At 45.1% G+C, this 25674-nt stretch overlaps 1 protein-coding gene across 2 annotated transcripts in view; it reads left to right on the top strand.

Annotated features, from left to right (window-relative positions):
• Positions 1-25674, top strand: part of TTLL1 (TTL family tubulin polyglutamylase complex subunit L1) — a 49925-nt gene that overhangs the window by 7618 nt on the left and 16633 nt on the right. For both annotated transcript variants that reach the window (XM_055000316.1, XM_055000315.1), the window contains exons 3-6: positions 670-878; positions 12760-12940; positions 19470-19604; positions 23396-23504. In XM_055000316.1, the coding sequence (XP_054856291.1) occupies positions 670-878; positions 12760-12940; positions 19470-19604; positions 23396-23504 (634 nt within the window). The remainder of the gene's footprint in view (positions 1-669; positions 879-12759; positions 12941-19469; positions 19605-23395; positions 23505-25674) is intronic.

Raw genomic sequence — 25674 nt, 5'->3', positions numbered from 1 at the left:
GGAGGAGGGAAACCCCTCCTTCCCCTCCCATCGGGTGAAATAAGTGGCGGGGGGGAGTTCAAACCCTGGTAGCGCAGATCAGCTGCTTGGTGGGGTTTGCAGCAGGCCCCTTAAACTCCATTTGGGTCGCGGGGGGAATCCCCTGTGACCCAGGTGGAGTGTGGAAGGGCCCTTTCGCCGCTGCTTGCAATGCAAACGGCAGTGAAAAGCCCCCCGCCTGCGACCCAGGTGGAGTTTAAGGGACCTTTTTGCTGTGGCTGTCGACGTGGATCAGGTGCTTGGTGGGGATACGAATCACTTTGGGAAGTTTAGATTTGGGGTTTCCAAATCGGGCCCAGGATGCTGGGCCCGATCTGGAAATCCTAAATATTTGTGAATTGGGTCCGGTGTTTTACCCTAATCAGGTGTTTTACCCTAATCAGAAACCCAATTCACACATCCCTAGTTGTAAGTATAGGGGTTTACGAAAGGTGTGCCAAACTTTAGGGAGTACATCAACCACCTAGAAAATATTTTTCTAAAAGTTAATAACTGATGGGAGTGGGTGGGGAGAAGTGATGGTAGGAAGACTGATACGGGTTTTCTGATAGAGCAACAGGAGATCTCTGATCATTTTTAAAAAGTGATTGCATTTACCCAAATGAGCCTATTACCATTTTCTCTTTACAGGATGAGTGTGCAAACTATTCGAAATGTTTTCAGTGTTGAAACTGGTTACCGCCTCTCTGATGACCAGATAGTCAACCATTTCCCAAACCACTATGAACTCACCAGAAAAGACTTAATGGTCAAAAATATCAAGAGGTATAGAAAAGAACTAGAAAAAGAAGGTAGTCCTCTTGCTGAGAAAGATGAAAATGGAAAATATCTTTATTTAGGTAAGTTGGTTTAGATGATTGGAACAGCAATTTGTGCACTTGAAAAATGAGAAATGCTAAATATTTGGGTTTTACATATCAGTGGTATGTCTAGCATACTGGATTGTCGCTGCTTTGGTTCTTCCTGTCTTCGCATTTTCATTGAATTGTGCATCTTACTCATCTCTCCAGGCTCTCCAGCATAGTTATTAATGAAAAAGAGAAGTATTTTGAACCCTCAGTGCTTTCTTGCCCTGCCTTGAGATTTGGGGTATAAACCAGGGAGTTTCTGTAGGTATTTTTAAACCCATGACAACTCTCCTAAAGATACCTTTGACAAGATGTTTTAGATGGTGGATGTTCTGCATTGTCTGCTAGAATACTTGGGAACTGTGCTTGCACAAGAAGGCACATTTGCTCATCACTGCTTTACACCTTAGTGTTGACAGGGTGTTGAGTGTTGTGGAACCCCTAAATTTAGCACCGTATGGCTCTATGGGGGCGGGATGTGTGGTAAAGACACCTCTGCAGGTGGGAGTGGGAACATACTGGGGTGGATGTTCTGAAAGCTGGATAATGACATCAGCTTTGGCTCCTCTTTATTTTGAACTGCTTTATGGCTTCTTTGGATTGCAGAGGATGGGGAGTGCCGTAGGCTTCCTAGTTATATTGGTGGGATAGGATAGTATTCTTGTGTGTCAGGCCTGGCTAGGGGATTCTCTCAGATTCTCCACTTCAGTGGTATGAATTAAAAGTGTCTTTATTCAGATAAAACTCCCTAGAAGTGCGCTGATACATAGAGATTGCCCAGAATGCTGAAAGACAGTCTTCCCTGAGAGGTTATACTCCAGTTCCCTTCCCCCAGCCCAGACAAGTCAGTTGAAGTCAGCAAAAGTCCTGCAAAAGATGCCCAGCCGAAGTTCCCACACACTACAAGCAGCACTGATAAGGTCTCTTAGCAAAGCATAGCTTAGCAAAGCGTAGTGAAGGAAGCTACACGACAGGAAGAAAGCCCATCATCTCCCCCCCCCCCCATTCCCAGTCATGGCAGGCAGGCAGGCTGGCTTGCCTGCCTGACACTGTGCAACTGGGAAATATTGTGGTGGGGATTTTAAAAATTGGACTGTGAGACATAACCAGGCATGCTGCTTATTCAGTCTTCATTCCATCGTGAGAGAGGCTTGCACTAGGACATCTTCTGCTTCTGCTTCGCTAATGTTAGGCAGCCAGATCAGTAAGGAATACAACTGCACCCCTGTCTTGGCTACTGGAGAAAATTGATCTGGCCTGCATCGGGATCTGGCTGGGAGAGAACGATGGTGTGTTCAGTGTATCTCACTTTACTCCACTTGGTTATGTGGTCCTGCTGGGTTGCCCCGCATCTAGTCTCAGACAGCAGGGACACTCGAAGCAGGGCCTCCACAGATGACTGCAGGGGTTGGGTTTGTTCGTCAGTGGGTAGGTTCTAGAGCAGTGTTGATGGAAAACTTAAACTGAATCTGATAGAATGTACTGAAGTAGTTGTGGTGGTGGTGGTGACAGCGGAAAAGAGATCTTTTTTCTCTACTTGCCTTGCATCAGCTCTGTTCATGCCCAGCTCCATTGTTTAAATTATTTTGGCATTTGTCCAATCCAAAGTCCAACAGTGCAATCCTAAACAGAGTTACTCCAGTCTAAGCCCATTGACTGCAGTAGGCTTAGACTGGAGTGACTCTTCTTAGAATTGCACGGTTAGTCTTTAAATTCTCAGGATTAGACAATTAGTTGTGACTCTTGTAAAGTTCTTTGCTGAGAAAATCTTCCAAATACCTTCCAGTCTGGACATTGGCTGCAATATAGCTGATATATTAGAAGGGTCCAGTACACTGCCTGATCTGTTTATGGATTTTTAATTTTTTTAATTTACTTTATTAATTAAAAGGAAATTACAGAAGACAAACCAAATACAACAACCAACACCATACAGTAACTTTAAGCTCTTCTAAACAGAAAAAACTACGACTGTGTACTTACTGTCTGAACATACACTTTTCTGCCAATACTTCATTTCAATTCAATTAAAATGGAACCGTCCCTATTGACACTAAACAGGTTCCAATATTTCTTGTTGAACATTACTGTGTTTCTTATGGTTATTCCAGTAAGTAACAATTAGAGACCACATATCTCTGTATTCTGAAAAAACTTTATTTAACTTTTGTTCCAAAGAACAGTGGTAGTGTTTGCAACTTTTGATTTTGCGCTAAGGACGTTCTAGCCACAATAATTAATTGTAACAAGAGTTTCTTCTGTTGTAGATCTGGACCATTTGGAATATCTTGCAACAAATATATTCTTGGAGTATATGCCAAGAAGCATCTCAAAATTAATTCTGTCTCTCTGTGTAACATATTCCAAAAGCTTTGTACTTTAGTGCAAGACTGCCATAATGGAACAAGGTCTTCCAACTCTTCAACACATTTCCAACATGTATCTTCACTCCCCCCCACATTTTTGCCATTCTTACAGGTGTCATATACATACCATCTACAGTAGACCTTCAAAGATTTTTCCTGATCCTAACATTCAAAGATAACTTAAGGATTCTCTGAAGTACCATTTCCCATTCTCTCACTATAATTCTCAGACCTAATTTTTTTTTCATCTAGAGCATTTTAATCCCACTATTGTGACAGATGTCGACAAGATCTTGGTATCTGTGATGGCCACTAGTTGTATCTTGGATCCCTGTCCATCCTGGTTACTGAAATCATGTAAGGATCACATCAGTGCAGTCCTTCATGAATCAATCACTGAACAAGGGCACTTTCCCCTATCCACTCCTTTAAAAAATGATGCTGGCAGATACCATGGCGGGGGGGGGGGGGGGCAGTATTCTGCATGGTCATTACCTTGATATTGTTCTGAAAGTGATTTGCTTTCTCAAACCAGTTCTGTGAGGTAAAAGTCTTCGGCTGCTGCGGAATCCATCTACCCTTGGCTTTTCTGTGGCTTTCCTCCTTGCAGTTATACCCTGGGGTTTTTTTTTTCCAGCAAAGTTAGAACGATTTCTTTTCGGTGCAGAATGTTTTCTTTGGTGAATGTTTGGGCCCTGTCTTTCGCCCTCCCTTTCATCTCCCAGCATCTTGATTGGTCAAACAGTAATGTGACCCACCCACCTCCCACCTTCTTCCTCAGCCACTACGATTGTGCTCTTTTTTGTGCATCCTGTATGAAACAGATGGCTTTTATCCCCCATGTTGTCCCTTTTCTGGCAGTCCTGTTTTGTTTTTTTTTAAAAATGAATAAAAGTTGCAGCATTGCTACTGTGAGAAATGGCCATAAGTCCCTTGTTCACGGTCCATGTTTTTAAAAATTTTTTAAACGTTGCACTGTTGCTACTATGGGAAATATACTCTTTCTTAGTGATCATCTCTATGGTAAAAACCCAAGAACCCCCCCCCCCCCACACACACATGACATTGTGTTAATGTCAGCATTATTTTTCTCTTTTCCTGCCTAAACTGTTACAACAATTTCATTAATTATGTGTCAGTCCCTGGCAGGTAGATCCCCCAACAGTTCTCCACAGCAATCACGCAGGTGTATTGGTTGAAGTAACTTTATTAGAGATCCATCAAGTTCAAGGTGCTCAGACAGCTGAATTGGCAGAAGTGACGTAAATGGGGTTGGTAGTGTTAGTTATAGGGAAGATTCTCGCCCTTGGGAGAGTGACCGTTAAAGTTCCGGCGCGAAGGAGCCAGGGGGGTTGGAGGGGAGAAAATAGGTTTAGGCTAGACAGAGCAGAGAATGAAATCATCTCAGTTCCCAAGAAGGATACATCTCGAGCTGGCTGCAGCCGGCCTTCAAGGACACTTGCTCGAAGTGGCAGGGAAAGAGAAAGTAAATACTTGCAAGAAAACCGACTGGCTTAGCATCGATAAGAAACTTCCCATGCCCTCAGAGGATCAGCACATAACATGGAATACGTACATGGCAGATATGCAGGATGGCAGATCGGACATTATGTGTTGCCGCTATCCTTCCAAACCAAATGTGTAGGAAGACCTTTCTGTGAGTATTTATGTACAGTCTTATCTAACCCTCCCTTTAAAAATTTGAATAACAGTGATATCAGTAATTTGGAGGTTGGCCTCTCCTGAGACATTATCACACCTGACCAATTGTAGAAGATTTTTAAATTCAGAATATTTATTGCATGTGGCCAAAGGCCATCTCAATCAAGCAAATAAAACAAGCAAACCAAACCAAACGACAAAGCTATGATGTTAAAAACACATAAAAATATATTAAAACACATGGTTCCAGGGTCAAGGTCAGATGTTTCCTCCACCTCCAGATCTCTGCACAATATAAAAGCTGCAGGCTGGAATTACGCTGGAACAGTTTCAAGGCTGGCTGAACTAAAAATCCTCCCTTCGAGGCGTAAAATTTAAAGACGGTCCCAGTGGTTTTCAAAACTGAGGCCTTCGTTATGGCCGGGTGGGCTTTCCACAAGATGGTTTCACTAAACGTCACCCCAAGATAATTAAAGGTTCTGTATTGTCCAATGGGATTGCCATCTGTTGACCATTTAAATTGTTGAGGTCTCTTCCTGAGGACCATTACGTTAGCAATGTTGATGTTTAAGGCCTTGACTTTACGGAAATTGCCCAGTTTGTTCAGCATCCTCCTCAAACCAAGACAAGTTACAGACACCAAGACCCTGTCATGTGCATATATGGGAATTGATATTGTCTTACTCCACCCGCCAGAGATGGAGGAAAGAACTGACAAGCTTGGAACTATGTCATTTAAGTAGAGAGTGAAGCATAAGGGGGCCAAAACACATCTCTGTATGAATCACCTCTATTAAAGAGCCTGTGGGGCCTACCTTAACTCTAGCAGGTATATTGGAATATAGTTCCTGAATCGGGAACAACAGCAGTTTATTGGTATTCGTGCCTGCTAATTTTGCCCATGGTTCCAATCTACTGAGTCAGAGGCAGCAGTCAGATCCACAAACACTGCAAACATAGCCTTTGTGGGGCCCTTCATGCTTCGTTGAGCCAGCTGGTAAAGGGTCAGGCAGTGATCGATAGTGCCCACCTCTTGCCTAAACCCCCTGCTTGCTCAGGACGGATAATGTCGTTGGAGGGTCTCCCAGTACTCCGGTGTGTGCAGCAAAGATTTGCTGTGCAACTTGGAGGCTTATGTCCAGCAGGCTAATTGGTCAGTAATTGGGGGGCACCGATTTGCTGCCCTTTTAAAATACTGGGACGTCAGTGCTTTGTTTCCACCCGAGGGGAAAATGCCAGTTTGATCGATTGGGTAAACAACTTTGCAAAGATGGGCACCCACCAGTCCACTCTAAACAACTCGGGAGAGATCAGGTCTTTGCTAGGGGACTTCCCATAGGAGAGAGAGGAGGCCTCTTATTTCAGATGATGCTACGGGAGGCCATTGCGGTGAGGTGGACAAATCTAAAAGTGGTGTCTACCTCACTACCTCACTCCCCTGAATAAGGAGGTCCCCAAATACCTGGCTGTAGTGAGTATGCCACTCTTTTGCTGAGATCTGAGCTTCCAATAAAGAGGGGATATGCTTGAACTGAAGCAAACAAGTTCCCAGAACTGGAACTCCCTCTTTTCTTGGGCTGCCAGACCCAGTTTCTGCCATCACAGTTTAGTAAAGTCAAACTTCTTCTGCCTAAGGAACTTCTTGTAAGCTGCCTTTGAAGAGATGAGATGATTGATAGGTGTTTCTTTCTTTTGATGGTGAATCTGTCCAGTGGGGTGTACTAGCCTTTTTTCTGGCAGTTCTGCATTCCTGATTAAACTGCCTTCTGCCAAGATGAGTTGTGGGGGGGGGGGGTCTGTTGATAGAGGACAGAAGTTCGAGGAACTGGGTTTTGCCTTCAAACCACTTGCTGGCATTAGAACCGTCCTGCATTAGTTCTTGGCGCAGAGGCCAGAGTCCGTCCTTCACCAGAGATTGAGCTAAGCTGCAGTGTAGCTGCATGGACCTCTCGATTCTCCTTGTGCAAGACTGAGATCCCTCTGGGGGGGTGGGTTTCGTGGGCAGGATTAGGCAAGATGTTACCCCTGAATTGAAGCAAAAGCCTCAGTGGACACTGGGCAGGAATCACTCTGGGCTCTGTTGCCAAAATAAAGGGCCTGGGGCAGGAGTGAGAATGATACTGCTGAGTAAGCTAATGTGCGGGCTTCCTGGGCAGATGTGTAAACATACTCCCAGAGAGACCAACCTTGTGCTGTGGAGAATGTGCAGCTGAAGGAGTTACAGCAGTTCTACTAATCTTCAGCCTGGCTTGTTTATAACTTCATCTTGTGATAACCGGTTTAGGAAACAGGCTTGTTCGCCAGCCTGGTTATTAACGTGGGCTGATAAATCTGAAAAACTGGGACCTACTCTGGCAGTGAAATCTCTGCATAGCATGAGGAAAGAGTTGGGAAATCAAAGTTCTATTGTCTAGAGTTATGGACAGAAGATCCCCAGAATTTTCTGTGTTTTAAGAGTTTAGGTGGAATGTAGACATGAATTCAAAGGAGAGACCCAATATGTTGGCCTTGGATCAATAGAACCTGAAAATAGTCCTGAGACCCGCCTTCCAAGGTCTGTACATCAGCATTAACATCAACAGATATGAATACTATCAGGCCCCCCACTCCCTTGTTCCTTGACTCAACTTTTGACTGCTGGTACTCTTGTAGAAGAGTTACTGTGGGCAGCAAATTTTGAATTCTCAGCTCTGAGATTTCAGCCGCTGCACTTCTGAGACAATGGATGGACAGAACGGGAGTAGGTGTCTCTTGATGAGAAAAGGAAACTCTCTACTTAATTGAGCTATGGGGGGAAAGAAAAAGTGCTGTCCGTAACAGACGTCTTCTTGAGGATTGCAGAACAGATGAATGCAAGGAGACATGGGAGGATGACAGCAGAGTGCTGTACAAAGATAAAATCCCCCCATCAGGAATATGAATGGGTTGTGGCTCATAGCAGCACGTCTCACAGCTCTCCAGCAGCAATGCCCTTTTCATCCAACTTCATCATATGCTGGGGGCGGTGCCAGTATTAAGCCATGACAAGTTGCAAGCAGCCTGCCTTTCTGAACAATCCTAGTCTCACCAAGACAGCAATTGGAGGTGACCGAAGGATCAAAGGAACTTTTCTCAAACAACACCTCACAACCATCAATGTACAAGACCTGTCTCCTCCTCCTCCTCCCGGTCAAGGTGAGTTGAGATTTAACAGGCAATGCCTATTTATAGAGGTAAGAAATGTACGTGTAAAGTGCTCTTTGCTAGCGATTTCCAGGCTACTTTATGCTGTGAATGTGGCATGTGTTTCCTATTCGATGATTTATAGGTTCAGGTTGATTTTTAGGTGCCTTTACAGAAGAACGAATCAGCACCCCGACAGCATGCCTGGCCTTGGTTTTGAGGAGGGAAAACTCAGCAGGAGAAGTTGATAAAGGTTAAGTTATTGGTTAGTGTATATTCAGTTGTTATTTCTATAGATGACCAATGTTGTAAAGATACTTAGAAAGGTTAGTAAATTGACAGAGAATGCTCTGTTCTCATCTTTAAAAATGTCCACAGATGCTACTGCCGATGCCTTACGAAACACATACTTTAAGACATGATTTTCCATAATGCGGTCTATTAAAACAGGAATGAAATCTAGTATTACACCAAAAGTGAAGTTTTCTCACTGTTACATTGTGTGTCTCAGCTTACCACCCTCACCACCTTTCACAAAAATGTTTTCTTCCTGTCTTTTGATGTCCAATCCTAATTGTGTGGTTAATGTTGCAATAAAGACAGCAGTGTGAGCTCTTGGAATAATGTAGCCGTGAGAAACACAGCTTTTGATTTTTAAAATGTCATCCTACACAAAGTGACAATATTGATTTCCAGATCCAAACTGCTGTTGTAAGTTAACCCTACCTTACTGTCAGTTTTTCCTCAATGTCTTCTTTCCATGCAGTCTTACTCAACAGATGGAGAACCTGAAGCAAGGACCACAGATGTGTTAGAGGATGGGCAGATGCGCAAACCTGGAAATGCTCAGGGAAATTCTCACAGTAAGTGAAATTTTATCTATGGGATGTTTGAAGTAGAATCCTATTAATGTCTCACTTACAGTTGTGTTCACATACGATCTTGAACTGTGTGCACAAGGAAAGGGTCTGTCTCTAACCAGGCATATTGCAGAAAGAGGGAGGCAGTTTTGCACAGCAGAGGATTGGGGCTGTGGCTTGTGGACAGCCCATCAACATACCAAACTTGCAGATTATCGCAAGCACATCATCTAGTACATGAAATCAGTGGGCGATGGTGCTGTTAATGGGGCGTTCCAGATGGCATGGAGAGTCTCTTTCAGTCAGAGAACCCGAGGGTGTGGATTCCTGCAGAGCACACAAATGAGGTCACATTGCAATGGTAAAAAATGGTTACATACGTATGGCTTCACAGACGATTGAAACCCTGATTGTGTTGAACTACTAGTTGGTCAAAATTGGATTAATAAAGAGACACTGGAGTTGTTTTCTGTGAAAGATGCAGAGGAGTTAGTCATGTTAGTCTGTGGTAGCAAAATAAAAAAGAGTCCAGTAGCACCTTTAAGATTAACCAATTTTATTGTAGCATAAGCTTTTGAGAATCAAGTTCTCTTTGTCAGATGCATGTAGCTTATGCTACAATAAAACTGGTTAATCTTAAAGGTGCTACTGGACTCTTTTTGTTTTCTGTGAAAAAGGCTTTCCACCATCTTCCACCGTCACTTACAGAACGCACACCCAATATCTGAAGAATGGAGCTTTGGCTATAGAAAGTTTACGCCAAGAAAAATCAGCAGTTCTCCTATTTCAAACATGAATTGAATGCCACAGTTCAACTGCAGACCTGCACAGCTAACTACCTAAAAGTTTCACAGAAGTGTGACTAGTGAAATTTTAATGAAGGGCTGAGTCTGTGGGAGACACTTTCTAAAGCCTTTCTGTCTTTCCAGCAGATAGCAGCTCTGCACCTCCAGCTTCAAGGGACAACCTGTCGGCAGCAGGACTTTCACTAGCTACCAGGGTGATGGATGCCAGGAACAGGAAGCGTCACATTGCTCTTCTGCATGATGTTGCTGAGCATATTATCGATCATTGTGCACGTGAGGACTCAGAGGCTAACCAGACACCTGCAGACAATACGAGAGAAAAATCAGAGGCACATTGAGTGGATGACAGCAGAGCACATCTGCCATCGAGGGATGGCACAGATATCTAGGCAGGACATGGAAATGATTAGGGAGGTAATGACATAGCATGTAGCAGTTATTCAGAGTGCAGTTCAGTACACTCAATGAACTACTGCTTCAAAATTCTCAGCGATGGAGTGCCCACGATGACAATCAGACTTCCAGTGCTGCCTGACATGCACTGCAGCCAAGTACAGCTCCATCTCAGAGGCGCCAGGCAGCTGCTGTAGAGGGAAGTGGTAGTGTTTAGGGGTCAAGAATTTCAAGGTTGAGCGTTCTCAAGATTAAGCTCTAGTAGCAAGTACTCCAACACATGTTCAGAAGCCATGCTCAGAGCCACATGAGATATGCCACTGTGTCCGTCATTGAGGGAAATGATAACTGCAGCTATTTTAAAATAGGTCCCCACAGTAGAGAAACTTCAAAATGAGGGAGGGCTGTTATTAAAGGGAAGGAAACACCCACAGTCCTGTTTTGAATGTTTGCTGTTTAATGTTTCTGTATTAAAAAATAAAACCTTTTCATTGAATCTTAACATGTGCAGAACTGTGTAAACGTTGCCTAACTTACTATCACTATCCACTTGATCACTACGTGATCACTATGTGATCAAGTGGAGCGCAAGTGGAGCGCAAGTGAACAGGGAGGAATACGCGTGAGTCTGTTCACTTGCCGTTCAAGCGTCATTCGTCACTTGTAGCTTGGCTCTCAGTCCTACCAGCCCTGTGCACCTGGACAGAGCTGTTCTCTTCCAGCTATCAGCCGATCTGCCAAAACAGGGGCATTAATTAATTGCAGTGCTGGGAAGGGGGATGAGCACTACTGTGAAAGTTACCAGAAGCTGACCTTCCTATTGGTTAACCCTGGTCAGAAAGCTATAATTGGCCTAGGGTCCCACCTTGCTTTAGATATGTTGTTCACATTCTTCTCTAATTCTGTAATTCCTGGTTCTATTGCATAGTTCATTGTTGGCTTACGCTTTCTGGTTGCACTGCTTTAACACTGCTTGTTAAGGGGGAGACAAGGGGTTCCTCTAGCTTCCAGGCCTAGTCAGAGGAATGGCAACAACCCCCTTGCTTAGGCTTTGCTCGGGGAGGGGGGCCGGAATGTTACAGTCTGTTTTAAGCTCTCTGTTTGCCCTCTCCAGGGCACGTCGTCTACATTGCAGGGTGTCATGGTCCTTTTCAGTTTCTCTGGGCAGTTTTCACAATGCACAACCACTTAACAATACTTTCTCAGTGTTCAAGAAGAAAGCAGCGTTGTTTAGAGGCAGTTTAAAAACAAGCACTTTTTGAAAATGTGATCTTTACAGCTTACAGTATCCCTGCTTCATTTCTGGATAGCTTCCATGTTCCTACTGATGCTCTCCATGTCCACAGCAGTTGCATTTAGCATAGGCAAAGCTTGGACTATTGTTTACTGCCCTCCATGGGATGAATCTATGTGCAGTGTTGCTTTTAGGATCATTTATAGCCTTGGATGCACGCACATGTAAGACTGCAACAGTCTTCGCTCAGCTAAGCAAAGTCTTTTAAAAGTGCTGTTATGCAAATGGATGAGATCAGCAGTTTTCTCGGGGGGCGGGGGCGGGGTAGCTCCCAACTTGTGGAACAGCTCACTTGGGGAGGTGAGGAAGGCTCCCATACTGTCATCATTCTGCAGAATATGAAAAACAGTAATGTTCAATGGTGCATTTTAAAAAACAGAACTGTAGTAGAATGGGACAGTCCGGGAGGGCACATCTATAATGGAACAGGAGCGTGCTCTGCCACAATCTATCACTTGTGTATCATCTTACACTTTGTGACCCACATTCTATATTGTTGGGTAATATACCTTGCCTTAGATATGTTAATTAATCTCCATACCAAGAGGAGATGTTTACATTTACTAGCAAAGGAATGTTTTGGTTGCATCCCTCTCTCTCCCCCCCTAACTGCATCTTCTCTCTCCTCCCCCCTCCTCTTCTATATTTGACCAGTTTCTGTACTATGCATCTGACGAAGAGAACTTGATTCTCGAAAGCTTATGCTACAATAAAATTGGTTAGTCTTAAAGGTGCTACTGTACTCTTTTTGATTTTGCTACCACGGACTAACATGGCTAACTCCTCTGCATTAGATATGTTGTTCGCGTTGTTCTCTAATTCTGTAATTCCTAGTCTGTTGTATTGTTCATTGTTGGTTTATGCTTTCTGGTTGCATAGCTTTATCCTGTAATCCACCAGGTGACTCAGTAAGAAGGGCTGAGTCTACCTAAGTTCTGTGTTGTGAGAATGCAATATTTATTTACAAAGTAAACTATATACGAGATCCAATCGATTTAAAATGTGTAAAGAAAAGGAACACTTGGATGCATTGTAAGAAACTGAAAGCAGCCTGTGTCTCCTGAGTCACAACTCTGCCGCTTCTCAGTTGCCATACAGGAACGACTAGAATTTAATGCAAGATACAACAGTGAATAAAAAGGTTCTTCCTCCACCTTATTTTTACTGAGTTACGCACAAAGTTCTCTTTGCTCCCGTGTTGAAGCGGAACACTGACCTGGAGGGCGGGGGGGCACGCTGTCTTTGTTGTAACTAGGTAGAAATGGAAAGTCAAGGAGGGGACCTTTTAAACATGTTGACATATTCAACAATTTTATGCTGTCCTTTCAGACTTTGTGCCTGTCACCTTTATGCTCCCAGCGGATTACAATCTATTTGTCGAAGAATTCCGTAAAAACCCATCCAGTACCTGGATTATGAAACCCTGTGGAAAAGCTCAAGGGAAAGGGATATTCCTTATCAATAAACTGTCACAAATTAAAAAGTGGTCTCGAGACAGCAAAACATCTTCGTAAGTTTCTGTAAAAAAGGAATAATTTCTCTCTCTTTGGCATCATTTTATGGTCTGGCATGTTTGTGTGACTTGGTCACATCCATTAAAGAAGCGATTTTTTAAATCTTCCCTTGAAAGCCATTTGTAACCATTGCATGTTACAGGCACCTATTGTTGTGTAAGATTAAAAAGAATTTAGTATTAAGAATAATACTACATTTTATTTATTATTTGTTTTGACGCTAATTATCTTAATTGCATAGGTTCCTAGTCGTATTATTCGTCAAGGAAAATTTTCTTCCCTATGGCGAGCATCAGATGGCCATTATAAGGGAGAAAAGATCATAATCTGGTTTTTAACAGGTGCAGGCAAAAAGAAATCATGGTTAAAATGTATCTCTGTATTCATGAAACTTACAACTTTTCATTATAGTATCTTAGATGCATATTGATCATTCTCCTGTGGACTGGAAGTGGGTCAGTCTTGACTGATGGGAAGTAGCTCCTCCTCTGTTTCCGGGTCGGTCGAATCAGACGATCCCTTAGGGGAGGGCTCTTCCCTGGCGCGCCAGTTTTTTACTGGCTCTGCTCTAGCAGGGAGTCAAATCGTCTTTCTCCTCTGAGCAACAATCCCCCCCGAAAAAAAACCACAGAAAGAAAGAAAAGAAGAAGAACCGGCAATTGAGACACGGAAGGTCTCAGGGAAAAGGAAGGGCTTGTCCCTCCACCCCAACCCCCCCCTCCACCTCACCCATTGGCCACAACAGGAAGGCTACTGTTGGCATGAGGTAAATGCCGACAACGCTCTGTGGTGAGGGAGGCGAACGGGGGCAGCGAGGCAAGCGTGGAGACGCGGCAGCGGCAAAGTGTGCTCCGGGCACACAGAGGACGCCATTTGCTTTACTACGCGGCAAGTGGCCGCGACCAGGAGAGAGATCCAAGCGGCAAACGGCGGGGAGAACAACGCGGCCACACAGAGAGAGAGAGCGCTGCCGAAGCACACCTGCAGCAGCGGTGGCAGGGAGAATATCAAGCCCTACAGAAGCCCGGTAAGCGGCCCCTTGGGGCCCTGGGTGAGGAGGGGGTTTACTCGCATGTAACGACAGGCAGGGGAGGTCTTGGCCATTCGGAAGGGCGTAGTTATTAGTCCTGATTAGACCCCTGCATTGTCTCTGTTCTCCCTCCCCCCTCTCTTTCTCTCTCTCTTTCTCCCTTCCCCCTTCCCCCCTTCTTCTTTTAGGCGGGAAAGCACTTGGCAGGAATGGTGGCCAAAGAGGGAATGGAGGGGCATACATCTATGTCACAAATGGTTGAAGACCTAGACCTTTCCAGTTCTCCTGCCTCTAATCAGTCCCATCAGGACCACTGTGAAAGGGGCCAGGGGGGTAGCCAGCTAGATCTTGCAGGACCAGAGGCAAAGGACAACCTTTTGGCCTGGATCAGAATGGAACTTGACAAGGTCCTGAAGGAAACCAGGAACACACGTAAGAATCAAACAACAGAGAAAAAGGGAGAACCTAGGCCTGGGCCTAGTAAGAAATCTAGAGCCCACCGTCCTGCTACTCCCCCCAGAGCCAAGCGACGCAGACATAGAGTGGATTACTTTGACGAAGACTCTAGTCTATCTGAACAACCACAGTCTGATTCAGAGATCTCAGAACAACATTCTGGAAGTGAGGAATGGGAACTCTCTGATGAACAAGAGAAGACTACAGGTGTTATCCAAACCAGACTTTTCCCACAGGAAATCTATGCCAAATTGCTTCCCAAGGTTCTGAGAACATTGGAAATTGCTCAGACAAACACAGGGAAAGAGGATCCTGACCTGGCCTTTCCCCAGGGACTAGAGAAAGCTCTCCCTAAGGTGGGGAATTCTCAATCTGGAGTCCCCCTACCTGCTAATTTTTACAGCATTCTAAAAGCAGAATGGGAAAACCCAGCTAAACCTAAAGTGTACCAGTCCGTGTTTAGCAAATTTTATTCCTTAGCTCCAGAAGCTACTAAGAAGATCAGACTGCCAGTAGTAGACGATCCAGTTACTAGCCTGGCTACCACATCAGTGCTTCCAGTAGACTCAGAAGGAATGCCCAAAGATCCATCAGATAAAAAGATAGAACAATCATTGAGAAGAAATTTTGAGGCGTCGGCAGCCTCCCTCAGGGCCTCGGCTACTGGTTCTCTGTTTCCTAGGGCAGCTTTCACCTGGGCATCAAACCTGATGGCAGCGGGCAGAGAGGTGCCAAAGGAAGTGAAGAGCGAGGTCAAGAAAATAGCCCTAGCGGTGGCCTTTGCCGCTGACGCGACGCTCGATGCCTTCCAAATGTCCTCGAGGGCGATGGGCTTTAATGTAGCGGCAAGAAGAAACACCTGGCTAAGAAACTGGGATGTGGACCCCCCAGCACAGAGCAAGGTGGCTGCGATCCCATTCACCGGAGCCAAACTGTTTGAAGAAGCCCTAGACAGATATCTGGTGGAGAATGCAGAAAAGGTGCTTCTATCTAAGAAAAGGGACTTTAAAGCTAAGGATCGACATTCCTTTCGTGACTCCAAGCGTTCCTTCAGACAGAGCACATTGAGACCTTACAAGAACAGATGGCAAAGCAGACCCAGGAATGACAACAGCTCCTTTACCTTTCGTAAAACTGGTCAACAGCCCAAGGGACAGAAGAAGACTCATCAAGCATGACTATGGCCGATCCTCAATCATATTAATCGGGGGTCGGCTACAAGAATTCTCGAACCAGTGGCGTGCAACAATTACAGACAAGTGGGCCTTGGAGACGGTATTCAGGGGCTACTTACTGGAATTTCAGAACAGACCCCCAAACCGTGTTGTTCACATACAAAAGAACTCCATAAACTCAAAACATCTACAGATCACCAAGGCGATTCAACTCCTTCTGGCTATAAGGGCCTTAGAGCCAGTACTGACACCTTACTGGAACAAAGGCGTGTACTCAGTATTCTTCATTATATCGAAGAAAAATGGGGGCATCAGAGCAATCTTGGATCTGCGCTGGCTAAATCAGTTCATCACTTCATGCAAATTCAAGATGGAGGCACTGAGGTCAATCACGGGGGCGATACAGAAAGGGGACTTTCTAGCCTCCATAGATCTCTCAGAGGCCGATCTACATATCCCGATCAGGGAAACACACAGGAGGTTCCTCCGCTTCGCATACAATGGGGAACACTTTCAGTACAAGGCACTGCCCTTCGGGCTCAAGTCATCTCCCAGAGTTTTCACAAAGGTGCCAGTCACTCTGATAGCCTCTCTCAGATTGCAGGGAATTGCTCTTTTTCTGTACCTCGACGACATCCTGATAAAAGCCCCCACCTCAGGGGAGGGGATGACGGCAATCCAAATGACTATTCACTGCCTGGAGAGTCATGGGTTCGTGATCAACAGGGAGAAAAGCAGCTTGGTACCTACACAGAGAATAAATCACTTAGGAGTGACGATAGATACGATCAGGGACAGGACTTTTGTCTCGGAAGAGAGACAATGGAAGATCGTGTCTCTGATAAGAGCGATTTAAAAAAAAAACACAGAAGTGGAAGTCATGCTACTAGCCAAGGCACTGGGGATGATGGTATCCTGCCAGGACAACCTAACGTGGTCCAGGTTCCACACCCGCCCTTTACAGAGTCTGTTGCGACCCTTTCAACGGATCATAGCGAACAAGGGACACAGACGTGTACAGATCCCAGAGTCTCTGAAGGAGGAACTGAACTGGTGGCTGATGCTGGACAGATTCAAAGAGGTTCCCCCTCAGGGAACCGGTAAGGATAGTGATGACTACAGATGCGAGTCAAACAGGATGGGGAGCGCATGTAAAGGGCGTCATGGCCCAAGGCGTATGGCTACCACAGGAAAAGGAAAACAGCACAAACTGGTTGGAACTGAGGGCCATCAAGAAGGGCTTAGTGGAACTCCAAGATGTGCTGTCCAGTCATCACGTGTTAATACAAACAGACAACATGACCGCAAAAGCATACGTGAATAGACAGGGTGGAAACAGATACAAAAAGCTGAACCAGGAGGCAAGGGAGATCATGCTATGGGCAGAGCAGAACGTCAGATCAGTCAAGGCGATACATGTAGCCGGCGTGCAGAACACGGTTGCGGACTGGCTGAGCAGAAACAGAGTGGACCAGGCGGAGTGGAAGCTGAACCGTAAGATTTTTCTGCAGGTGTGTCAGAAATTTGGGAAACCAGAAGTAGACTTGTTCACCACAGCAAGGAACACACAACTGCCGAAGTTCTTCACCAGACAGAAGGAACAAGGAGCGATTGGCATGGACGCTCTAAACGAAGACTGGCCCCGCGCTCTGCTCTACGCGTTTCCCCCAGTAAGGATCCTGGACAGAGTACTGCAAAAGATTATACAACAGCGAGCGGAAGTTATTTTAATTGCTCCATTCTGGCCGAGGAGGTCCTGGTTCCAGGAACTGAGATGGCTCTCGAGATCGGATCCATGGAGTCTGCCACAGCAAGTGAACCTCCTGTCACAAGGAGAGATATTGCACCCAGATCCGGCATCCCTGAAATTAACAGCCTGGAGATTGAGCGTGAGCAACTATCAAGATTAGGATACACGGACAGAGTGATAGCTACTGTGTTAGCCTCGAGGAAGGGGTCTACGAATAAGAGTTATAGTAAAACGTGGCAAACTTTCCACAACTCGTGTAGAAAGAGAGACACTGATCCTTTACTCGCTTCAGTGAAGGAAATCCTTCTATTCCTCCATGAGGGATTGGATAAGGGACTTAGCACAAGTACGTTAAAGAGACAAACGGCAGCCATATCTGCTATCAGGGGGTCTAATGAGGGAATATCGCTTACCAGACACCCACACATCAGGAGATTTCTGAGGGGAACCATGCTCATCAATCCCCCTCAGGTCCATAGGTTCCCCACGTGGAACTTGAATGTGGTACTAAGGCCACTTACCGGTGACCCGTTCGAACCTATGGCAACTTGTCCACTCGAGGAACTAACACTCAAAACCCTGTTCCTAGTGGGGATTACTTCAGCTAGAAGGGTTTCAGAAATAGGGGCGTTGCCAATAAATCCAGAGTTGTGCGTTTTCCATAATGATAGAGTAGTACTCAGACCTGACCCAGCCTTCATCCCGAAGGTGAATTCGGCTTTCCATAGGGGAGAGGATATTGTACTACCGTCTTTCTGTAGTAACCCCAAACATGACAAAGAAAGGGAATGGCATAAGCTAGATGTTCGACAGGCTCTAAGCTACTACATAGATAGAGCTAAGCCTATTCGCAAGGTGGAAAATTTGTTCATCTCCTTTCGGAAGTGTTCATTGGGGGACAGGGTGACGGCCGCCACTTTGAGTAGGTGGATCAGAGATTGCATTGTAGTAGCATATAAGGCTAGGCAGTTGATGCCCCCAGGAGGTATTACGGCTCACTCTTTGAGAGGGGCAGCTACATCGGCAGCGTGCAGGGCTTTCCCATCCCTAGATAAGATCTGTAAGGCGGCCACATGGAAGTCCATGCATACTTTCACTAAACACTACAAGGTAGACAAAATAGCATCGGCTGAGGCGGCGTTTGGAAGGAGGGTGCTGCAGCACACTCTGTGAACTAATTGGACCCGCCCTATGGGGTACTGCTAGATGTATATCCCATAAGTCAAGACTGACCCACTCCCAGTCCACAGGAGAATAGAAGATTTAAATGCACTTACCGTGAAGCTTCCTTTCTCTGTGGTCTGGGAGTGGGTCAGTCTAACCCACCCAAGTTAGTGGTTATGAGTTATTGTTTAATGGTTAAATGTTATGTTAGTGTTGAAGTTCTGTTTGCAGATGGAAGAAGAATCGTGGAAAAATGATTTGAAGGCAGCAGAGTTATAGGGCTTAGAAAACAAATGGCGCGCCAGGGAAGAGCCCTCCCCTAAGGGATCGTCTGATTCGACCGACCCTGAAACAGAGGAGGAGCTACTTCCCATCAGTCAAGACTGACCCACTCCCAGACCACAGAGAAAGGAAGCTTCACGGTAAGTGCATTTAAATCTTCCATTTTTGCTTCTAATCCTGAAAAGTGCTTTCTCATAAAGTCTTAAGCGGTTCTGTTCATTTGGTCTGCATACTAGCACCAAAATGTAATTTGTGTTTGTCTTCATTTCTATTCAAGAGCCCCGTGGTACAGAGTGGTAAGCTGCAGTACTGCAGTCCAAGCTCTGCTCACAACCTGAGTTCAATCCTGGCGGAAGCCAGGTTCAAGTAGCCGGCCCAAGGTTGACTTAGCCTTCAATCCTTCCGAGTTTGGTAAAATGAGTACCCAGTTTCCTGGGGGTAAAGTGTAGATGACTGGGGAAGGCAATGGCAAACCACCCCATAACAAAAAAGTCTGCCAAAAGAACGTTGTGATGCGACGTCCCCCTATGGGTCAGTAATGACTTGGTGCTTGAACAGGGGACTACCTTTACCATTACCTACTTCATTTCTATAGCTGTGTTTAGAAGGAGAAAAAAATACCCTATAACAACTAATGCATGCCAGAAACTAAAATATCGTTTCCCTAGGTTTATATCCCAGTCCTCCAAAGAAGCATATGTGATTTCTCTGTATATCAATAATCCACTACTGATTGGAGGAAAGAAATTTGATCTGCGTTTGTATGTATTAGTATCTACTTATCGTCCTCTGAGGTGTTACATGTAAGTTGGCATTTTTTATTTGGTTTCTCATAAGGCCTCTCTGTATTACTCTGGGTATAAAAGTGGGTGAAGAGTACTCTTCATTCATGTGTACCTTTGAACTTGTCTAGATTCTACATGGCATATTGATAAGAGGGAAGCACAATTCTGTTAACAGTTGACGTATGTACTGATAATGCTAAAAACAATAGTATTCAGATGTGCTCTTGTTCAAATGCTAAAGACAGGCCAGATCTTTAACAAAACTAAACAAGGATGAAGTGTTTATGTACTTACCAAAAGTTTATTTTTCCCTTGGGGAAAACCTTTGTGGCCCAATAGTTAAAGATATCCTCACATTGCAGTATTCTGCTGACTTCTTTCTACAGCTGGGTGTATTTGCAAAACCTTGCTTTTGAAGAATTTGGCGTCACCTGAAATATTGGGTACCCTGCTTTTTAACTGGACTATTTATAAATAACTTAAATAGTTATGTATTCAGACAGGGGTAGTATGTGGTGTCTGCTTCCCTTCAGTGAAAACCGGTGTGAGGGAGGAGAGCTGTGTGTTGAGTCTGCGTCACCACCAGCCAGCTGAGTGGGGCAGCTGGGGTGGGGTTGCAGCTGGTGGGGCAGCTTCCCCTTCCCCAGACTGGACCTGATAAGAAGACGGGTGTAGCTGGGAGAACGGAGGAAGGACTGCAAGGAAAGGAGACCGCCAAGGGAAGACTTCTTGCAGGTGGCTCATTTGAGGGAGGAGCAGAGGCAGCTCTCAAGGAAGGGAAAGGCTCCAGGACTGAAGACTAAAAGGACCGGAAAGCAGAGATCAATATCAGGTAGAGCTACTTCCTAGGTGGAGTAGGACCAGTAGGATCCAAACCTAGGGAAGGGACTGCAGACTCAAACAAAAGGGTCAGCACTCTTTCACAGAATCACAGAGTTGGAAGGGGCCATACAGACCTTCTAGTCCAACCCCCTGCCCAGTGCAGGATGAGCCTAAAGCATCCCTGGCCTATATTCATCCAGCCTCTTCTTGAAAACTGCCAGTGAAGGGGAGCTCACCACCTCCCTAGGCAGCTGATGCCACCTTTCAACTACTCTGACCGGGAAAAACTCCTTCTACTTCCAACAGTGGTCCAATTGCCTCTTTTACCTTGTGTTTGCTTCTCACATATCTGTAGAAGTTTTTCTTACTATAGCGAGCCCGCCTGGCCAGACCCAGCTCACACTGAGCTTTGGCGTCTCTGATGGCTGATCTGCAGTACCTAGTAACCCTCATATATTCCTCTTTAGAGGTCTGTCCTTCTCTCCATATCCTGAACATTTCTTTTTTCTCCCTTAGCTTATTCTTGAGCTCTCTTTTCATCCACATCGGTTTCTTGGAGCCCTTAACATGTTTCTGTCTTGCTGGGATAGTGAGGGCTTGAGCTTGCAAAAGCTCATGTTTGAGAAGAGCCCACCCTTCAGTCGCTCCTTTCCCTTCCAGCACACTCCCCCACGGAATGACTCTCATCAAGCCTCTGAGTTCATTGAAGTCGATTCTATGAAAATCTAACCTACAAGTCTGGCTACGAATTTCCTTGGCACCTCACAGCAACTGGAATTCAAGGAGGACATGGTCACTTCCCCCTAAGGTCCCCACCACCTTCACCCCATCTACCAATTGTTCCCTGTTGGTTAATATTAAGTCTAGTATGGCCGAGCCCCTTGTAGCTTCCTCCGCCATTTGAAAAAGGAAGTTATCAGCCAGGCAGGTCAGGAAGTTGCATGATTCATGACGCTTTGCTGAGCTTGTCTCCCACCACACATCGAGGAAGTTGAAGTCACCCATAATTATAAGGTTCTGATGTCTGGATACTCTACCAATCTGTTCAAGGAGGGCAGCATCCATTTTCTCTCCCTGGTCAGGCTGTCTGTAGCAGACTCCTACAACAATACCCTTCGTCCTTCCTCTCCTTATTTCCACCCATATACTTTCCACTGGGCTGTCAATCACATTCTCCAGAACTTGCTGATAATCAAGCCTTCTCCTCACATACAATACTACTCCGCCTCCTCTTCTACCCTTCACGTTTTTTCTTGAACAACTCGTACCCATCCACTACCATATCCCAGTCATGGGAATCATCCCACTAAGTCTCAATAATTCCTACTATATCGTAGCCCTCTTTTTGCAAGAGAAGCTCAAGCTCTTCCTTCTTATTACCCATACTTTGGGCATCGGTATATAGGCACTTGTAGCCTTGTACCTTTGTTTGATCTGTCCTACTCAGGTGGGCCCCCACTGTTATCACTTCTTCATTGAAATCCCCATGTTGATTGTCCCCTTCCCCTTGCGGCATCAGTTTAAATCTCTCCTGATGAAGCTCTCCAGGTTCTTTCCAGACATTTTCTTCCCTGACCTTGAGAGGTGAAGCCCATCATGTGCTAGAAGGCCTTCTCTGAGAAAACTTATCCCGTGATCCCCAAACCCAAAGCGCTCCTGCCGGCACCACCACCTCAGCCAACGATTCACCTCGAGTATGGTCTGCTCCCTTCCAATTCCTTTTCCTTTGACGGGAAGGATAGAAGAGAATACCACTTGTGCCCTCACTGTCTTCAACTGTTTTCCAAGAGCTTCATAGGCCTCTTTAATTCTTGTGATGGTATTCGCAGCTATGTCATTCATTCCCACATGATCAGCTCAAAGGGGTACTGATCAGTCAGACTGATCAGTTTCGGCAGTTGGTCTGTAATTTCCTGAATTCTGCCTCTTGGCAAGCAGCATATCTTTCGGAGTCGGGGACCTGGCCTGGACACATGACGTTCCATACCCCTGAGCAAAGAGTCTCCAATTACCACCACTTTCCGTTTTCTTCCACTTCTGTGTGGCCCCATGCCTTCTTCACTCCCTCCTCCAGGTCTTTATGGTTCTTCTTGTACTCTCATCTCCGTCAACATCTCAATGACCTCAAAACGATTCTTGAGCTCCAGTGGACCAGAGCGTCGCCTTAGTCCACGTCTTCTGGTTTGTATTGCAGAACTGAGAGGAGGCTCAGAAGGGAGATCGACTCTTCCTTCTTCTCTTGGACTTATTTCTTGATGCTTGTGCAGAGCCCCGGGGGGCTCTTCTCAATGAAATCCTCCCCTTCCTTGATTTCCTGAAGGGTGCTGATCCTCTCCTCCAGGCTCTGAATCTTCTCCTCCAAATGCCTGACCAGCTTACACTTCTGACAAATGAAGTCTGTCTTCCCTTCTGGGAGGAAAACAAACATGGCACACTCCATGTAGGAGACAGGAAAGGGGCCTTCTGTCGACATCATCTCCTTCCACGTATGTTCCAAGAGTGCTCTTCTAGCTGCAGGTCCCTTTCCTGCTCCTTCTCAGAGCCCAGGTGGCTGTGATGTGCCTCTGGTGAGGAGGAGCCTAATTCAATTCAAGGCTCATTCAGTAGAGGGAGCCTTGTAACTGTATGTAAAAGAGAGTAAGTAAAGGGCTCACAGCAGCCGATGATAAGGAAGGGCAAACTTTGGAACACCATGTGATAGGTGCCCTTGTCCCCTGAGGTGCCATTGAGCCCAAGTTTGATTCTGATGTTCCCTGTTACAAAAACTGGAAGTAAAGATCCTAATCTGGGTCACTGTCCAGGATCAGTTAGAGAATGCACCGACTGTGTCAAGGACACATCTAGGATATTGGGTTGAATCTGAGTTCATCTTCCTTTTTGGCTCCATGATTAACTGATCTAAGGCACAAATCATTTATTGTACATAAAAAGAATCTTTTTCATACCTGTTTTAAATTAAAATTAATTTCCCTTTTCTTGTGTTCAAGGTATAAACTTGGGTTTTGTCGGTTTTGCACAGTCAAATATACACCAAGCACAAGTGAACTAGACAACATGTTTGTGCATCTTACAAATGTTGCCATTCAGAAGCATGGGGTAAGTTAAAGTTTTTAAATAACTTCAACCTAGATGATTTGAAATGAATATATAGCTTAACTTACAGAATGAAATCTGATACCAAACTGAGAGGAGTGACAAACACCCGAGAAGATAGAGTTAAAATTCAACAAGACCTGAACACTCTGGAGAAGTGGGCGGTTGTGAACAGGATGCAGTTCAACATAGATAAGTGCACAGTAGTACATCTGGGCCACAAAAATGGGAAGCACAAATGCAGGATATGGGATACACTTCTGGCTAGTAGTGTATGCGAAAGAGATCTTGGAGTAAGAGTAGACTGTAAACTCAATATGAGCAGTCAGTGTGATGCGGTGGCAGAAAAGGCAAACTCAGTCTTGGGTTGTATCAAAAGGGCCATTGCATCGAAATTGCAGGAGGGCATAGTCCCTCTCTATACTGCCTTGGTCAGGCCACACCTGCAGTACTGTGTGCAGTTCTAGAGGCCTCCCTTCAAAAAGGATGTGGACAAAATTGGGAGGGTGAGGAATCAAACCCGGTTCTCCAGATTAGAGTCCTGCCGCTCTTAACCACTACACCAAACTGGCTCTCTACCCTTCCTGCAGAGAGACTCTCTGCTGTTGGGGGTGCATACTGCTAGTGGCAGAATTCCAACATCTTGGATGTTTATGAAATGCACGACAACTAGGGTATCCCAGTTGAGGCTGCAATGTCGTTTTTTTCTTTTGGTCCGCTGATGGTTGGTTACAGATCCTTTCCCCTTTTTTGTCCTGCTATTTGAAAAAGAGTTTCTTTTGCCTTTTCAGTCTTAATTCACGTTTTACTAAGATTGTTCAGTGTTTTCACTTTCACAATTGCAGCTCTGTGTTCTTACATACTTGTACGTGTCACCTTGGCAGAATGTGGTCTTTGGTTTAAGTTTCACACTTCATTGGATACCCAAATTTCCTTCTTTCCTAGACAAGAGCATTTGTGCCCCATTCTCATGCTCTCAGTGCTCTGTTCTTCCCAGGTCACTCTCACGATGCTGTGACTCTGAGATTTAGTGACATCTCAGGGGCTGCTGCCTCTGCAATGTGGGGGCTCGACTTTTTTTTTTTTTATAATATTTTTTATTTTTCAATGTCTAACATACAAAACTACTACATACATACATAACCTACAAGACAGTAACTACAAAAGACTACAATAGCACAAGGAATGGGAAAGAAAGGAAAAAAAAAGAGAAAGGGAAGGAGGGGTGGAAAAAAGGGGAAGGTGACCTACAAACACTAAACACTACATTTCAATGCTTTCCCTTCATACTGCCATAGTAAAAAATAGCTTAATAAAATAGTGACGGAGTGGTTGATCATACAAATTACAAATTACAGTTCAAATTAAATCTTTTTCCCTCCCCTGGGCCTCGGGCGCAATTCCCTCTGCGCAGCTACCGCTGGAGCGCTCATTGCCTCCCCCCTCCCTTCAGGCTTCGGATCCTCTTCTTTTTGCTTGGTGTCTGGTCCAAATTCTGGATTTTTATCCACAAAATCCCTTAGCTGATCTTCCGAATTAATCTTGTAAGCTTTATCTTTATAACTAAACCCGACTCCTTCCGGGAGTAGCCATTTGTACTTTATATCCCGTTCCCTCAAAAGAGCTGCCAACATCTTGTACTTAAATCTTTTCTTCCGCACTAAAAATGGAACGTCCTTCAATATCTTGACTTTATTTCCCAGAAAGTCCAATTCCGCATTGTATGAATTATATAGGATACTGTCCCGGACCCTCCTAGATGAAAACTCGATAACAATCTCGCGAGGCAGCTGCCGCTTCGTTGCATATTTTGAAGATGCCCGACGGACTCCCAAAATGGCACTTTTCACTTCTTCTTTAGTTGCCCTCGCGGGTGTCGCTAAAAGTTCCGAGGCGAGATCCCATAAATCCTCTTTTTCCTCCTCTTTAACATTCTGGAGACGCAAAATGGTTTGTGTTCGCTCCACTTGCAGTCCGATCAGCTTGTTTTCCACCAACTTTAATTCCCTGTTCGTTGCTCTCGTAAGTGACGCACTTTCCCGGGCAGACTTCTCTGCCCCCCCCCGCTGCTTCTTTAATGGCTTTCACATCGCTTTCAATTAAGCCCACCCTTTGATCTGTTTCATTCAGCTTGTCAACAAAGGGTTTTATGGCTTCCATAACCGCTCTTTTA

The sequence above is a fragment of the Eublepharis macularius genome, chromosome 16 (assembly GCF_028583425.1).
Source record: "Eublepharis macularius isolate TG4126 chromosome 16, MPM_Emac_v1.0, whole genome shotgun sequence".
Classification (NCBI taxonomy): domain Eukaryota; kingdom Metazoa; phylum Chordata; class Lepidosauria; order Squamata; family Eublepharidae; genus Eublepharis; species Eublepharis macularius.
This window is presented reverse-complemented; position numbering and strand designations above follow the sequence as displayed.